General features: G+C 37.6%; 1 protein-coding gene across 24 annotated transcripts in view; it reads right to left on the bottom strand.

The window, feature by feature from the left end:
- Nucleotides 1–18468, bottom strand: part of LOC131434942 (small conductance calcium-activated potassium channel protein) — an 880455-nt gene that overhangs the window by 486721 nt on the left and 375266 nt on the right. For 5 of the 24 annotated variants that reach the window (XM_058602261.1, XM_058602262.1, XM_058602268.1 and 2 more), the window contains exon 1: nt 15750–18419. The exons of 9 other annotated variants lie outside the window; for them this stretch is intronic. Coding sequence is in view for 1 of the 15 variants with exons in the window: in XM_058602273.1 (XP_058458256.1) it covers nt 15760–15774 (15 nt within the window). In the remaining 14 variants the exon portion in view is untranslated. Of the gene's footprint in view, nt 1–15749; nt 18422–18468 lie in introns of those variants that run through there. 10 more of the 24 variants (XM_058602264.1, XM_058602260.1, XM_058602269.1 and 7 more) reach the window with 6 other exon arrangements.

Raw genomic sequence — 18468 nt, 5'->3', positions numbered from 1 at the left:
TATATGCTGCACAATATTTCTTTGCCTATTCGTCATCTAACACCCGATGTGGATAGACGAATAACCTACTACGACTAATTTCGATTTTGTTTTATTTTGTATTCGCAGTTGTCTACCTACCCAAGCTATGGGTAAAAACCGCCATAGATCCGAGAAGGATCCGAAGGATGCTAAGCGTCTGAAGCCAAGTGATGTACAGGTAAACGACCGTTTGCTGAGTAAAAACCAATATGCTGATCTGCCAGTAGATGTCGAAGAGGAACTGCAGAAGAAGGAAAAAATGCCGCCTTTCTACCTGAAGGGCTTCCCACCAACTCTACGCTCGGATTTCAACACACTGATCAGCAAAGGACTACAGGCAACAATCCGTTTATGTACTGAAGGCTACAAAATAACTGTTCCGGCTTTGAACCACTACAAAGGAGTGAAATGATATCTGAAGCAGACAAAAGCGGAATATTTCACACACGATATTGCCGCCAACAAACCTATGAAGGTTGTACTTCGAGGACTACCCGACATGATGGAAGCCGAACTAAAGCAGGCACTGTCGGAGGCTGGACTAAAGCCTTTGATGGTGTTCAAAATGAAGCGACATAATACGGATAAAAAGTTTAGAGATCAACTGTACCTGATTCATCTGGAGAAGGGCTCCATCACCATGAGTCAACTGAAAACGATTAAATCGTTATTTCACATAATCATCGAATGGCAAAAGTATAAACCGGTACATCGGGATGTCACACAGTGCACGAACTGTTTGAACTACGGCCATGGAGCGAGGAATTGCCACATGAAAAGTCGGTGCGGGAAATGTGCCGAACCACACAATACCAACGATTGCCTACTAGATGACATCGCTGTAAAATGTGTGAACTGTGATGGCGACCATCCATCTACTAGCAAATCGTGTCCCAAACGTGCTGAGTTCACAAAAATTCGGCAACAGGCGTCCCGCAAACAATCAACGCGCAAGAATGTTCCACAGAAGGATGAAGTTAATTTCCCACGGCTCCCACCGAAGAGGGATATTCCGAATTTGCCGCCACTTCCTCGCAGCAATCCAAAGACTTCAGCCGCTGGATCTCAAAAAGAATCTCTTCTGACCACTTTCCAGTAATATTGACGTTGGGATCTTCACCAGAAACAGTGTCTATTCAACCTCGGAGGAACTATTATCGCACCGATTGGGTCCAATTTCAACATATCGCCGACCAACTTATTAATATCGATTTGCCACTTGATTCCCCGATGGAAATCGATGCGGCCCTATCTTCCTTCCAGCATTCAATCACAGTCGCTCGTGATAGGACAGTTTCAGTACAACATATGCCGAGTTCCTCTCTTCAAATCGACAGTGTCACCAAGAAACTCATCCGACTTCGGAATATCTACCGGAGGCAGTATCAACGAACTGGCATCCTAGATAGGAAGACTACTTATAACAACTTAACTAGGATAATCCAGGAACGGATATCTGAGCTTCGCAACAGGAACTTCCAGCAAAAGCTTCGAGAAATTCTCCCACATTCAAAGCCCTTCTGGTCCTTAACGAAGGTGCTTAAGAAAAAACCGAAGCCTATTCCTTCTCTGATGTCACCCCAGGACGCAGCTGGAGGAATACCTTTAATCACACCAGTAGAGAAGGCAAATGCGCTAGGCCAGCAGTTTGTGTGTTCTCACAATTTAGGACTTAACATTGTTAGTCCATATGAAAGAGCCGTTGCTGATAGCGTAGCTGAGGTTGACCATTCAGACAGCTTGGTTCCTGAGGAAAGTAGAGTCACTGCGAATGAGCTGATGGCTTTTGTGAAAAAATCCAAAAATATGAAGGCCCCCGGTTTCGACAACACATTCAACATTGAGCTGAAACATTTGAGTATTCGCTCATTTGTCTTCTTAGCTAAAATTTTTAACAGGTGCTGGGAGCTTGGTTACTTCCCTTCAATGTGGAAGTTAGCTAAAGTTATCCCAGTTTTGAAACCGGGGAAAGATCCTTCCTTTTCCAAGAGCTATCGGCCCATCAGCTTACTCTCTGCCCTATCCAAGCTGTTTGAAAAGTCAATACAAAGGCGAATTCTTGCTTTCGCAGATGAACAGGACATATTTCTGGAAGAACAGTTTGGGTTCCGGAAAGGAAGATCCACCATCCACCAACTCACAAGGGTTAACAACGTCATCCAGCAAAACAAATCAGTGTCCAAAACGACTGCCATGGCAATATTGGATATTGAAAAGGCATTCGATAATGTGTGGCACGATGGACTGGTGTTCAAACTGCATCGGTATAATTTTCCCATGTATCTTATTAAAATTATCAAAAATTATCTTGCAGATAGAGCATTCCAGGTTTCTCTGAATAATGCACTTTCAGAAAGATTTACTATTCCTGCAGGTGTACCCCAGGGAAGTATCCTAGGTCCCATTCTATACAACATTTTCACATCAGACATCCCACCTCTTCCAGGTGGTGGTGTTCTGTCACAATTTGCTGATGATACTGCCATTCTTTACAAAGGTCGTGTCATTAATGCTCTGAAAAATAAACTACAGACAGGTCTGGACGCTTTAACGGAATATTTTACAAGCTGGAAAATTGTGATCAATGCAGCAAAAACTCAGGTCATCTTGTTTCCACATTCAAGATCTCCAAAACTTGTTCCATCAGACGAATGCAGAATACGATTCGGTGATGAGGTCATTCAATGGTCCGATTAAGTTATCTATCTAGGACTCACCTTTGACAGACATCTGATATTCAGGTCACATGTTGACAAAATCGTTCAAAAATGCAGCATACTCATTAGGTCTCTGTATCCGCTGATTTGTAGAACATCTAAACTGTGCCTGAAGAATCAGATGGCTGTCTATAAACAAATCATCTACCCCGCAATTGAATACGCAGTCCCTGTTTGGCGGGGTTGTGCACGAACACACAAACTTAGGCTTCAACGCATTCAAAGTAAGATCTTAAAGATGATTCTAAATCTGCCCCCTTGGACAAGGACTAGTGAAGTACATGAGATTGCCTCACTGGATATACTAGAACAAAAATTCGAACAATACTGCACGAAATTTGAAGAGAGGTGCTCAATCTCTGAAATACAAATAATTCAAAATTTGTACGTATTAGGTTAGGGATAGTTATAAGTAGGTAGACATTTTATAAATAATTAAAATAAATATTATGATTAAACATTAGTATGTAAAACAAGAGTAACTAAAACACCTAATATTAATAACGAATCGTATGAACAACAAAGATGAAAGGCCAAAGGGTCAAAACACTTGTACTGTAAAATGTTGATGTAATACACAAAAATAAGATTAATAAACAGATATTTATGCAAAAAAAAAAAAAAATTTCTTTGCCTAGTTGATGTTTGACTGTGAATGAAACAAGTAGCTCGTTCAGTGAGCTGTTGACTGGATTGTATATGCGTTCACTTGCTGGATTGTCGCTTTTGCATTATGTGTTGGTGAAATTTCCTGCTGTCTGCGCAACACCGTGTTCGCTTGAGTATCTTATATATCATCTAGCTATTGAAGAACCGAATCAGCGTGGCGATTCTTTTGAAATATCCCATGTATTTAGCAAATTTTTGGTCGATTTTGCCATTAAAAATGCCTTGCACTTCGCTTCCCGAGGCTGGGTGTCAATTTAAAACATGCAAAACTAATTGCGTAACATTTTTCTGTCATAATTTTGAACGCTTATAACTCAGTCATTTGTTGGTGGATTTATTTAATTCAACAAACAATCGATTCGGAAACATTTAACTTAAACTTATGAGTCAACGTCATTTGAATATTTCAATTGCATACCATTGAAAAATTGGTTTGAATTGAGTATTTTATTTTGGTTCTCTGGTAACTGTCAGGCCAATTTAGAATTATCGGCGATAGATTTTTCGGATCTAATTTGCAGCGCTTGTTCCTCGATGATTTGTTAATGGATTTTTCTCATTTAAATGACTCCAAAGCTTCAATATTGTAAGCTTAAAATCGTTTTAATTTGTCAACGGATCGGTTTGCATACTTAAATCTCCATTCCCATACGAACAAAACCCTAGAAACGTTCCATTTTTTATGTTATTGTGCTCAGTCGTGTCTTGAATACAGCCCTCTTATTTTTTAGAGTGTAAATAATATTTACACACCATGATTTTACTTGGTTTTATCCAAACAGATTGATTTACAGTAAGGATCTCATGAAATAGAGGAATTGGGGTAAAATAGCCACCAAAACGTTTCGTGCGGCCAGTATGGGTTCTTCTAATCGATTCTCCACACTTTTTTACATGAAAGTAGGCTATTCCAGAATACCGCACTCGACTTCTTTTCAAATTACTGAGCGAATGTTATTGATTTTTTGTGCTTGAATTAATGGATGTTTCAAAAATTTATTTTGAAATGAAACACGATGTTTTTGGTCTAACTGGTCATAAATGATAGAAATGTTAGCAGTTAGCAATGATTTCAATTCAACAAATCCCAACTAAAATTATGTTCTCAATGACACAATGGGTAATGACATACGTCGATCGAGTTCAAGGTTTCAATTAATAGAACGAGAAATCTTGAACCAGTGCCTACAGCTGAAGCAAGGCACACAATCCCAATACCAATCCAGTGTATTTTTTAAGACCGTAAATCATTTGTATGTCCACCTCCAGTGTCTTCTTTCCCCGCGAGGCTGGCCATCGTAGAAGACATTTCCGAAGCGATTGTATTGTTATTTAATGTGCGGCGCTAATAATAACTATGAACGACGATCGATTTTGGCCGTTCCTCCTCGGGACTGAGTTGTTTTCGCTGATTCATATCAGCTGACACTCGAGTATCCTTGTCATGTTCCCATTTTGTCCGCGCCTAAGAAGTGCAGACAGTTGGTCTGCCAAGTTGTGACATTGCTGCTGGTCATTTGAAGTGACGTTGGGGAAAGCAGGAAAAATGAGGGGAACGAGCCGGGCTATTTGTGTCACACAAACATGTACACCGACACATCAGATGTGATGGATTGATAGGAATAAACAGTGCTTCACTAACGAACGAATTCTCATATACAGACTGACGGGCTGTCGGGCCAGTGTCAATGCTGGCAACTAGGGTGAACGAGAGGGCGGTTGCGTGTGACAATCATCATTCCTGCAGCCAAATTATTGTTTTTTTTATGTTGTATGGAGGAACGATAGTGTGCTATACTTATCAAGAGAAGAGTTGCTCTTTTCGATTTCAAATCTGAAACGTAGTGCCAAAAATAAGTATCTACAAGCGAAGCAAAATGTAGGTTTTAGATAAAAATTGCACGGGTTGCGCCCACCGTACGAGGGACCGACAATCATACGAGCTATCGACACAAAGAGGGACACAGAAAGGATAACAACAGATTGAAATTTACTGGTGTAATAACAACTACAAGTTGAAATGAACCACCACCACTGTCCTTCAGGCAAGCAAACAAACTGATAAAAATCGCTCAATAGAAAAGGAGAGAACGAAAGAGACAGAACGCAGTAATGAAGATTAATTTACTTCCTTGAAAGAGGGACTTTTATTGCTAGAAGTGAATTTCAGTGGACCGGAATGATTAATATGAAAAGATTTGTAATTATCATTTACTTCCGGAGTAATTATGATAACGGCCGAAGATGTAAAATGTGTTGATAATAATGTTGTTAATTGACTCGAGCATTTGTGTGGATACTGTCGGTTGTACTGCCATCCCGTTATCAGGACGATTTCAGGTTAAAAGCGTTCGAAGATCGTGGGAAATCTTTTGACTTAAATTTGAAGTTGTCTCGAGGCTGACAATTGATACGAAAATTATGCTTCCTAGACGGTAGGTAGTAGAAATATGCCTAAACTTTTTTCTGAATTTGTTTGCAGAACAGGAATGCGCAAATGGGAGCAGGCCCATTATTATGTTTGAGTGAAAAATCATAATGCGAAAATATTTTCAGAGGGCGCCCTCAAGAAAATGTGCTGATTGTCGTATATACAGATATATATCACTCTTCGAAAATGTAAGTATTTCGTTGCATTGTTACTGAGAAATACAATGTTCCGTTTTTCTGGAAGAAGCTATGAAAATTGAATGATAAAACACACTTTTCAAAACAACCACATTCTCAGTTTTTTTTGTTTGCCCTGGACATAATACCCCTTCAAATGTCAAATGCAGAAAATTAATTATTTCCACTATAAACTATTTGTGTGATCATCTAATTGCAATTATGTTTTTGATCTACACACTGTAATTTTGTTTTATTTCTTTGCTAGTTTAAACCATAAAAATACAACAAAACAGAAACCGACAACTCCATGGTTTATACAAGTAAAATGCTTATTAAGGCTGTGAACCATTTCGCGGTTAATTTTACTTTTGGTTAAAATCTGACACTTGAGTGGTTATTTGGTGTCGAGTAGTTAAATTTGACTAAAACTGTGTCCCATTTCAAAATTTGACGGACGGAAAGTTATTTGGGTTTGTTTTCCACTGGAAATAATTTCAACTAAAGAATTAGTTTTAGAATTTTCATTGCGAGATTTTTTTCAGTGTTGGAAAATAACTATTGATCTGTCAAAAATAACCATGCTCTCGAGCAGGGTTATTTTTGACAACATCAAATTAACCACTCGAGTGTCAGATTTTAACCAAAAGTTAAAATTAACCGCGAAATGGTTCACAGCCTAAGTGAACGCAAAATTTTACATCGAAAGAAGAGACTGGGGTTCACTAGAAGAGTGACAGTCCTTATTATCTTTGTACGGACAGAGCCAGCCTAGCAGCCGTGTGGAATCCGGTAGCATAAAAATACTTAGCTAAGAATAGATACAATGGGTTCCTGTTGCCATGTCGTAAAAGGCAACAACTACAGGAGTTTTTCATTTTCTAGTTTCACTGCCTCACTGTTTCTGCGGTATGTTGAATAAATAAAGTGAAATTACCAGAAATGATTGATCATCTCACTCCTGATAACCGATAGTAGATCTTTAGTCAGATTGCATGTCACACTCCAAACTATCACAAGAAAATCCATTTTTTTCTCGGTGGCCGGCTGCCTTGATTGACTTGTTTGAAGATTGTCAGGATATTTTTAAGAACCACCATACTACAAGTTTTTCGTATTTTCGTAGTTCACCATATTAAGAATAATGAACTTAAAAGAACAGTCCCTTTAATAGCCACAATGCTATTCACAAAATATTGATTCGAAAGTGAGGTTCAAAATAGTTTTTCATCGCGCTATACGGTCATTTTTTGTTCAATTATTAATCGGTCGATATATTACAAATGATTAATTCCACTCTCCATTTTGTTTTTACGATATATAGGTATATTTACCATAGAGACAAAAGTAGATAAATTAACTAACAAATGATGCGCAGATTTAGGAATTTCTGAAGTTTACCGTCGTGCACCGTATTTTCTGAATCGGATTAACATTCTTTTCCTTTCTCAGTAGCACAGCCTCTGGCCGTAGCCGGCATCGTTATTGACCACTTAATGATATGTTTTGAATGAGTGTGTGTGTACTAGGGTGGGACAAGGCTGTGTGTGAAAAGATGTGTGAAGTAGATTTATTTGCTCTGTCCAACAAACATTTCTTATTTCTTTTGGGTTCCATAAGAACTTTGAAAAATTTTAGCTCAATCGGCGAAACTATATTTTTGCGCTCAAGGTTTAAAGTTTGTATTGGATTTAGTGTGGACAAATAGACTGGAAATTAACTGGAAATCAAACTATAGACTCTAAGAATCAGTGCATGTGTTATTTTTGTAAGAAATTCAACAGGGAAGGGAAGTTTCCTAATGACATTTTCATTTTATTGATTGAGAAGGTGCTCGAATGGTTAAACATTATCATTGACGAAATAAGTTATCAAGGAAACGACCAACCGCTTGCACATTATGTCAAAATATGGAGACGCATGGTAGACCATAATTGAAGTTGAATCGTTGGTGTAATTTAGAAGCGACTCAATAGATTTGGTTAATGTTTGTGTATTGTTTGTGATTACCTAGTGTTTTATAGTTTTTTTTGTTAGTGATTGTGAAAGTATGCTTGAGTTACTTAGCATTTGAAGATAGTACCTGCATTCTGTTTTTTAAATGTCAGTTTTGAATCTAATCTATAGAAAACAAATGGTTTATTTTCACCACGGCGATTGATAAAACGGTAAAAGACGAGGTCAAATAAACGAATAATTTATAATAGAAAATGACTTGCCATACTGAAGACACCTCTTCTGATGTTAATTTTTGTAATTTCTTGTCGGTATTTGAGAGAATTCTTTTGGGCGAATCTCAAATGGAGGGCCTTTAGTAGTCGAAACGGATGAGCAGCTAATTAAACAAAACTCGAAAAACCAGAAAAAAATATTGAGAAATGTGTTAGCTTAGGGAAATAGCTACAGCTCAGGCTTGGATCATACTAACAGCCGCAAGGTTGCTAGGAAAGACATCGAAGCATTTTACGGATGATCTTGTAAACGTGGAATTTGAATGTAGATGTTCGGAGATTCACATTGGTTAGTTTGATAAATAATTAGTAGATGTGAATTCGGACAAAACTTATACTCTTCCATCGCACTCTCAAGTGTCGATAGCCGTTCTGATTAGTTGATTGTGTGAGTTATGCAAGCTATATCTTCTTCGCTTCTAGATTTTGAAACGGTTTATTTTTACTTAAATAGGTCTTATTCACATCATGAAATTTATAGAATCATTGTCTCTGATACTCAATTTTATTACACTGAAGAAAAATACTTTCGTTCTGTCAATTTAATAATAAAATATCTTGATACCAAAAATATACATTGTAGTCGCAAATATGAGGTAATTTTTTTTTCTTTTGAAGTAACGAAATATTCATGAAGAATTACTCTTTTTACTTACAATCAAAAAATTAAATTAACGCATTCAATTTATTTCGATATAACACGATTGGCCCAAGGCTACCGACTCTCCCCTGCTGCCGTTCCTGGTATAGTTGTTCCACAAAATATCAAGATCAATTTTGCGTAGAACGGATTAACCTTTTCAATTTTCAACAGTTTCGACCCACGTTAATAGGTTTTGATATTTAAAAATCGGTTCAAAATTTTAAACACGTCTCATCCTGTTTAAGCTTATTGTATCATCTGTGATCTATGAAAGTTTCAATTGAATATTTGCATTTGTCAGAGAACAGTGTGGTTTTGTTGAAAAAGTGACGAGAAGATTCGTTTTACTATAATTTTTAGAACAATTTTCCATGTTTCTTTTGAAAAGTCATTTCAGTGATCAAATGGAACACTTGAACAAATAATAAAAATAGTCGTTTTTTTCCTACAATTTTTGTTATCCTCATCCATATGTGAAAGCTTAAGTACACTAAATTTGCTCTGAGTGTACTTTTTTATATAAGGAACTGTTCTTGAGATATATCGAGATTCAACTTACTGAGATTTTCGTTGAGTAGCTAAGTCTAAGCAACTTATCTTATTCATTATAAATATCTGTTTGTGTACGAATGGACTTGTTGAAATTGTACAATTTATAGAAAACGTTAGTTTATTTTAGTTCATTTTCAACTTTTACTCTGTGTGATCAGAGTTTGAGTTACAACGAATCGAAGAAAGTTTATTCAAAATTATATAGTCCGTTTTTTAATATCAGTCACATTGGTGTTTTCATTTGTGCAAAACAAACGGTTTGCTATATTAAAAACGTGTACGAAGTTTCGTTAAGATAGGAGTATATGGTTAGGTGTGAAATACGACTGAAATCATTGAAGCATCGTTAGTGGTGCCAAAACTTGAACTGGCAAGCAAAAGAGATTCAAAAAACCTGTTTTAATCCACCTAGTGGTGTAATGATGCCTTTCTCATGTACATATAATATTGAGGTATTCTATTCAAAATATTTCTCTTCGATTTTTGAAAGAAACCAATAGATTGTTTATGCATAACATACAGAATAAAACAGTGCTTTGATTGCGTAAGTCAAGAAAACGAAATGGGTTCACTATTATATGCACTTCCGGCACCGGAACCCGAGAACCGGTATAATCAAAGTCGGTTCGTACGGCCACCAACTTACATGACATACAAACTCTTCTCAAAAAGTGAGTGAGATCCATTTTTGTATTATGACCACTATTTCCGGTACTTCCGGAACCGGATACCTGGAACCAGAATAGCCAGAATCGATTTGTTTAGTTGCCTACTGATAATGACTATCGATTTGTGTAGTTTTGAGACCAGTTTAGAAATTTTTTTACGTTTTTTGTTTCGCCGGTTCAAGTGACGGTGTACAATATTGAACACACTTTATCCTATAACTCCGGAACTGGAAGTCGGATCCGAATGAAATTCTGGAATTCCGTATGGGACCACGAGACCTTTCATTTGAATCTAAGTTTGTGGAAATCGGTCAAACCATCGCTGAGAAAAGTGAGTGAGATCTATTTTGGTATATATGACCACTATTTCCGGTACTTCCGGAATCGGATACCGGGAACCAGGATAGCCGGAATCGATTTGTTTAGTTGCCTACTGATAATGACTATCGATTTGTGTAGTTTTGAGACCAGTTTAGAAAAATTTTTACGTGTTTTGTTTCGCCGATTTAAGTGACGGTGTACAATATTGAACACACTTTACCCTATAATTCCGGAACCGGAATTCGGATCCGGATGAAATTCAGGAATTCCGTATGGGACCACGAGACCTTTCATTTGAATCTAAGTTTGTCAAAATCGGTTTAGCCATCTCCAAGAAAACCTAGTGAGATTATTTGACACATACACACACACACATACATACACACACACACAGACATTGCTCAGCTCGATGAACTGAGTCGAATGGTATATGACACTTGTCCCTCCGGGCCAATTTTCACTAGTCGGTTTTTCAAGTGATTGCGTAACCTTTCTATATGAGAAAGGCAAAACAATTCTAACACATTGGTTGTGAAGTCCCGGGCCTAACAAATAGATGGCACTAGTTTTATTGCAATCATCTTTTTTCAGTTAATGCTTTCCTTGAAAAGACAGCTACTAAAATTTCATGATATTTTATTCATTAGTTTGAGAGTTATTGTGCTAAGAGTGACGCTAATTTTGTTATTTTTAGAACAAAGGATCAAAAACAATTTCTTGTTTTAATTTTACACTGCTTATTGATGAGAAAAAATATCGTTCAAGCGAAGCAATGGCTTGAAAAGTCTTATGGAGACTCCGCTCCATCAGAAACAACAATAAACGTTTTCTGACTTAAAAAAATCCACAAAATCGTTGCGAATGACCGAAAGGGAAGTTGCTTGAGTTAGCTGACATCGTAAAGCTATCAAAAGAACGTGTTGGCTTTATATTGCAAGAGCATTTCACTATGCGAAAGCTCAGCTCAAAGTGGGTTCCGCGTTTGCTCACTGTTAACCAAAAACGAGAACGTGTTGATGATTCTGAGTAGTGTTTGGCCATGTTTAAACGTAACAAATCGGAATTTTTGCGTCGATATGGGACAATGGATGAAATATGTATTCATCACTTCACTCCGGGGTCAAAACAAACGTCATCTGAGTGGACAGTAATTAGTGAACCTCGTCCAAAGCGCCCTGTAGCACCCGATCGACTGGAAAGGTTGTGGCCTTGGTATTTTTGGATGTGCGTGGTGTAATATTTATCGTCTATCTACTATCTTGAGAAAGGAAATACCATTAACAGTGAATATTAAATAGCGTTATTGGAGCATTTGAAGGCTGAAATTGCAAAGAAACGACCGCATATGGCGAAGAAAAAAATTTTGTTCCATCAAGACAACGCACCGTGTCACAAGTTAATCAAAACAATGACAAAACTACATGAATTGAACTTCAGATTGCTCCCACATCCACCGTATTCGTCAGATTTGGCTCCCTACGACTACTGGCTGTTCGCTGATCTGAAAAAAAAGTGCTCGTCGGTAAGAAATTTCACACTAATGAAGAGGTTATCGCTTAAATTGAGACCTATTTTGAGGCAAAAGATAAATCGTTCTACAATAGTTATAGCGGCGCTGGAATGTTATAAAATGTTAGAGCCGCGCTGGAATGATTGCCGATACCGATACACTGAAGAAGGATGTGAATAGCATTCCGAAATACGTATCTGTATTATAACGTTTGATATACTTTCGGAAAAATAGTGACTGTGAAAATAGTGACTTTGTGAGAGTGTAATAACGTGACATAGTGGAATTCAGCGGTACAACAACAGTACTTCAATATTGATATTTTGCCAGTTACTATTAAGTTTATTTTTGGACTATTTTTTTTAATAGTCCTTGTGGAAACGATTTAATTCAAATATGTTCGTGTCACATTAGTTCTGAATTTGAATTTTCATGTGACCTAATTAGGTATGGTTATCAATTGAAAGCAATTGAATTTTTATATCGAAAACGTTATAACATCGTATTTGTATACGCAATACCGTTTTTTTTCGTGACTCTATGATTGAGCCTGCTCTTTCAATAGTCCTATTAGTAACGAAACGATTTGAGTTCATTTTGACCATTTAAGGGGTTATCCTATGTTTGTGCTTGGTGCACATCCAAGGCCGGTGAAAGAGGTGGGTACGGTGGGTAGTACTACCCACCCGAAAATTTCAAAGGTGGGTAATTACCCACCTGAAATTTCTAACGAAAAATAATAGTAATATTAGTATCATAGTAATATAAAAATAATAATAGTAATATTAGTATCATTAGTATCAATCTCTATACAGTTAGTTGAACATCAGAATGAAAGGTTTGTTCGAACTATTGCTTGTGCCCCCAGAGTCACAGCGTGCTGGCTGTTTAGTCTAGGTTGTAAGCGGTATTCAGTAGCGCTGCACAACTTCTGATAACTATTCTTTTGTCGGTTCGGATAGTAAGTGGTAAAAGACCTTTATCGGTACTTTCCGGCAGACCAGAGACTCGAGTGATTTGCATTGATGAGATGCTTAAGTTCAACTCCTCTTGCGAAAGTTAAGTTAGTAAAAGATTTCAGTTTGCTAAAATCAACCTTGTCACATCTCGCCTTTCCAATCTCGTCTTTGTTTTCTATACCGGGGTACAAATTCAAAATATAAAAGTAAAACCATATAGACAGTGGTTAGGTTTTGAACAACTACAACTCAACCACGAACAATGTCTAATTCTCCCTGTTTTTCAAACCATTGTCATTCCTCTAATTGATATGACGGTTTCGTATACATAAGTTCACGGTTTCCATATGATTTCTGCTCTTCAATGAGTGCGTTCGCATTTGAGAAAATTACTCACAGAAAACCAAATTCAGTGTCGAATCGACTTGCACTTTGTGCGGTTCGATACTGCCGTAGAGAAGGTTGCTTCCACATCGTCCAAAAAGTTCAGGAACTAACTAGGAAAACAACATTTGTTGAGCAAAATTTCTTTATTTATTATCTAAATTTTTCTATCATACTTATAGAATGATTTGTCCATGACCTTAAAATAGGCTTCAGATGCGGCGATGACTCTCTCAGATCATCAAATGACAAGTAGTCGCTGGGGGCTAGGTTATTGGGAATATGGTGGGTGAAGAAACAGATCGATGCCCAATACGTTCAATTTGGCCATAATTTTCATTGACTCGTGGCACGGTGCATTGTTTTGGTGAAAGATGATTTTTTCTGCTTCACATGAGGCCGTTTTTTACGATTCCATACTTCAAACGCATTAATAACTAAAACTTTTGTTGGTACTTCCATTTCAAGATAGTCGACGTTAATTATACATCGAGCATCTAAAAACTGACTCCATACTTGTTGCAGCTACCTGCGTTTTTCTCGTCTAAATATTGAAAGAACTCCAGAGAAAAAATATGGATTGTTGCTTTTTATAGATTGTGAGCAAACGAGGCACCTATTTGGAAAAGATTTTTTCCATGCCCAAATTTTCGCGTACGATCATAAAAGCACTTCCAGTTCAGTCGGACTTTGATTTTGTGTTCATACATAACGATTATCAAAACTGCCTGCTTAATTGATTATCAAAACTGCCTGCTTAATTGATTATCAAAACTGACTGCTTAATTTGGTTACGTTAAAATCAGAATACCACAAATTTTTTTTTAATCTGAATGCGGGTAACACTTCTTAAACCATTGCCGGACTTGCCCGGTTTTTCCTTATAGGAAGCAATGTTTTATCAATAAACGGAATTCGTTATTTTTAAGTTTTCGTAAATCAAAAAGTAACGTCACTTATTTGTCGGTAAGTTTAGTGTTTGTGGTGCGATTGACGTGAAAATTTGACCTTTGTCTTCTGAACGATGATGATAGTTTAACATTACAAACGTCATCTCAGTCGGTCCCGGGACTTTTTTAACAATGTGCTATGCACATCAGCGGCTGGATTTGTTTTGTGCACCGTTCGATTCGCCCGGGTTTGTGGTTCAATGCATACGGCGCTGGTCGTATAAGCCAGTTGTCATATGTTCGAGCCCCGACGTGGAATGATTCATAGTGTCAGTAGGATCGTAGTACTAGCCAGAAAATGATTCTGTATGCTAAGAATCGGCGGCTAAGTCTGTTGAAACAGAAAGTCCAAATTTCATAGAAGGAATGTAATGTCAAGACATTGCTTTCGATTCATGCGAGACATCTTTCACCATAAACCCCAACCAACTAAACGATCAGGATAATCAAAATTCGCAATGAAATAATTTCGAAAATTTGCAAACACAAATAAATTTATACGGCACCTAAAAGACTGCTGACTTAATTTTCCAAACAAATATTGGTAGAAATTTTGTAAGTTGATATTGCATTTAACCCTTAAATGCGCAATTTTATTTTACAACAAAATATCGAAAACGCTTCAAGCTTCGAATTTACGCGTCTCATGCAAAGTTATATCGACACAATATATTATTTAAAAATCGACTAAATAATACTTCAAAATAGTGGATCGTTCTCCCCGGTACGAATAATTACCCACCTGGGCTTAATATGTTTCACCGGCTCTGTGCACATCACCGTATTTCTTTACGTTTCGTCTTAGACTCGTCAGTGCATATCAGTTTATATTGAACTGTTATGTTACCTAGCAGTACAACATAAACCGCTAAGCAGATGTAAAGTGAATGCTATTTACAAAAAGAAACACTTTTTGAAGTTATCTATACTGTTTGTGAAGCGAGCAGATTATATTTTTTTTGCTAGTAAAATATGTCACAACGACGCAATTTTTTTTTTTAATTTGCACGATTCACCTCAACAAATAATCAGACAGTCCACGATTCTGCTTAACCGACAGTGCCAAACGTGCATAAATTGCTCCACTCAACTACTCCATCGCAGCATTTCAGTTGTCCGCCATAAATGAGTTTAAATGGATTTGACCGTATTTTCTAGGCCGGCCAGTTTCGAACCTGCCTCTTTCAAGGATATTTTGGCGAAATCATAACAACATAAACAAGCCAATAACACAGATATAAATAGAGGGTGTGAAAAGCAAAAACATCAACAATTTTTTTTTCTTCTGCGCTACATTCAGATCAGGAGAAATTCTTGCAGCTCGCTGCCATCAAAACACATTCTGTTGGTGTTGTCTATAGTGCCGAAATTGTGACGAGCCGAAAGAATTTCCCGGCGTTTTGGGTTTTGGTTGGAATCACTAGCCGAGAAGCGGAAGGAATGTGTGTTGTAAGAACCCAAAGCAAAGGGACAAAAGCAATTAGTTTAAGGCTTTATATCAAGGTTGAGTTTAGTACCAGAATTTACCAAAGTTATTATCATAAATTCCTTTCGAAGTACTGTTACAGTTGGTTTGACAGGCCTTTCTCACTCGGAGCACATTTGACTTTCATTTGAACGATAACAAACACAAGGAACAATTATTTTTTTCTTATCCCCGTTTGGGTAGTCAATGGGCGGTTGTGTTTTGTCGACTGCTTATTCTGTACCACTGAACTTGAAACACACATCCATGTCATGTCAGGAGAATGAGCACTTTATTTATGTATTTTTCGTGATAATTTTATCACGACAGCAAAGGAAAAACACTTTTTCGTGAAGCTAAGCTTTTACTGCTTCATAGTTTTGTACACTTACTTTGCGATTCAATTACACCTTGAGTGATTTGCTTTCTAGATACTTTTTTTGTATTCAATTAAGAACACTATCAATTACAAGTAAACATCAAGTTGATTTTACTACTGGATCTGCGAACCAATGGCATTCACAGTACAGTTTTTCATCAAATTTCTCCCGCTCTTACTGGGAGACTATTATTTTCTCTCTTCTGCTCAACCGGCAGAGAAAACATTTCACACACTTTCCTTGTGGGTACTTTTCCCAGTTGCCTCTATCGCTCACTCGGATGGATGATTTCTGCACTTCACGCAAGGGAAGAAAAAATGCACCGAATGCACTCGTTAATCTCAGCTGTAGGTACTGCACAAAAATAGATGTCACCTGCTGGATCGAAACAGCTTTATCCGTCGTATTAGCTTTGATGTACTTGGCAGCAGCTAATAAATTACAAAGCTATTTCGAAATAATTATTGGAACTTTAGTGGCAGTTTAGGCCAGAATGCACTGTTCACAGTACTTGAGACTAGTCCATCATCGTCAATCGATGATCGTAAAATTTTCCTATTCCTACAGAAACACATCTCTATCGGGCGCTTTCCACGGAATTCAGTGCACACTCTTGACAACGTTCCAGAATTCACCAAAATGTTATTTTGCTCGAGATGGCAGTGTAGGGTGTAATTTTCGCAACTCCGGTTGCTTTCGAACGCCTGAGAATCCTCCTCTTTTGCCAGAGACAAGAATTCAACAACACACCGTCTATTTGGCGGTGTCTGCTTTCATCTCCCCGCTTAGATAGGAGATATTTTTGAACATATTGTGACGGCTGGATGAAAATTTCCACTTGCTGCCAATTGCAACCCACCTACAGAGTTATCTACAATTTGCTTGTACGAATTAGACGCTGAATGTCAAACGGCTGTTTTTTTTGTTTGAAGGTGATGCATTCTCATCCTTCCCTGGATTCGCGTTGTGTATTTCGAATCACTTTTTTTTCTTTCTGAACCGAGAACAATACGCGGAAAAAATACACCGAATGAGTTTAATAAAGGGATTTTTAGTTATCAATCTAATCACGTGCACATTAGGCCGAAGTGATTGAACTTGCTAGGCAGTAACGAACAACACTTATTTTTTGTACATTTTTACATGCGTAGCTCATTTCCGCCTCCGAAAATGTGCACAAGAGAAACGATTTATTATTACACTATATTTGAAGTTCAATTTTTCTAATCTGGCCATCTGCGGAGGAGGCCAACACACGGTTCATCGAAAGCTAAAAACAGACTGAACGCTCAGCACGGAGTTGGGCGATTAGATGGGTTTTCCAAATTTCACTGATTTGCTTTTCCGTGGAGAGGAAATTCACTTGTCGGAGCGGAAAATTTCTCTCTGCTCAGCCCCACGGATGTCACGGAAGTGTGTGCGTATACTGAGCTGCTCTCTTCGTCTCTTCTTCTGACTACAATGTTCATACACACGCATAAGCATCGATATTCTTGCTGCATGTAAACTAACTCAGAAAAGGTTTCCGTGGGTACAGTGAGGATTAATGAAATAAATAGAAACGCACTATTCCGATTCTCTATGTTCGGGCAATTCTTCACTACAAACGATGCTTCCGTCATAATACGAAACAATGTTAAAAAATCACGTAGGATGAGCTAGCTAGCTAATATCAACCACGAACATTTCGAAAACAAATGCACGCACCCACCGTACCAGAATGTATCGTAATTTCAAATGAAAAGCAATCCGCTTCGGTTTGATGGTGTGTGTGTGGGCGAAAGTGTCTACTTAAAGAAGAAATTAGTCAGGGTTGTAGTGATGGATTCAAAGTTCCATGTATTTCCATGTTTTTGCCTTTCTCATATAGAAAGGTTATGCAATCACTGTGAAAACCGACGAGTGTCATATACCATTCGACTCAGTTCGTCGAGATCACAAAATGTCTGTGTGTGTGTATGTATGTATGTGTGTGACAAATAATGTCACTGAATTTTCTCAGAGTTGGCTGAACCGATTTTCACAAACTTGGAATCAAATGAGAGGTCTTGAGGTCTCATACAAAGTTCCTGAGTTTCATATGGACTTCCGATTCTTGAATTACAGGGTGATATGCACAAAAAAAAGGAAAAAATAGTCACACACGTTTCTCAAAGATGGCTGAACCGATTTTCACAAATTTAGATTCAAATGAAAGATTTTATGACCTTATTCAATTTTCCTGAGTTTCATTTGCATTCGACTTCCGGTTCCGGAATGACAAGGAAATATGTAAAAATTTATGAAAAATATGCAAACAATTTTCTCGGAAATTTCGTGACCAATTTTCACAAACTAAGAAGAAAATAAAAGGTCTTGAACCTCTTTAAAAAGTCCCCGAAAAGTTGATCC

Source organism: Malaya genurostris, chromosome 3 (assembly GCF_030247185.1).
Source record: "Malaya genurostris strain Urasoe2022 chromosome 3, Malgen_1.1, whole genome shotgun sequence".
In the NCBI taxonomy this organism is placed as follows: domain Eukaryota; kingdom Metazoa; phylum Arthropoda; class Insecta; order Diptera; family Culicidae; genus Malaya; species Malaya genurostris.
This window is presented reverse-complemented; position numbering and strand designations above follow the sequence as displayed.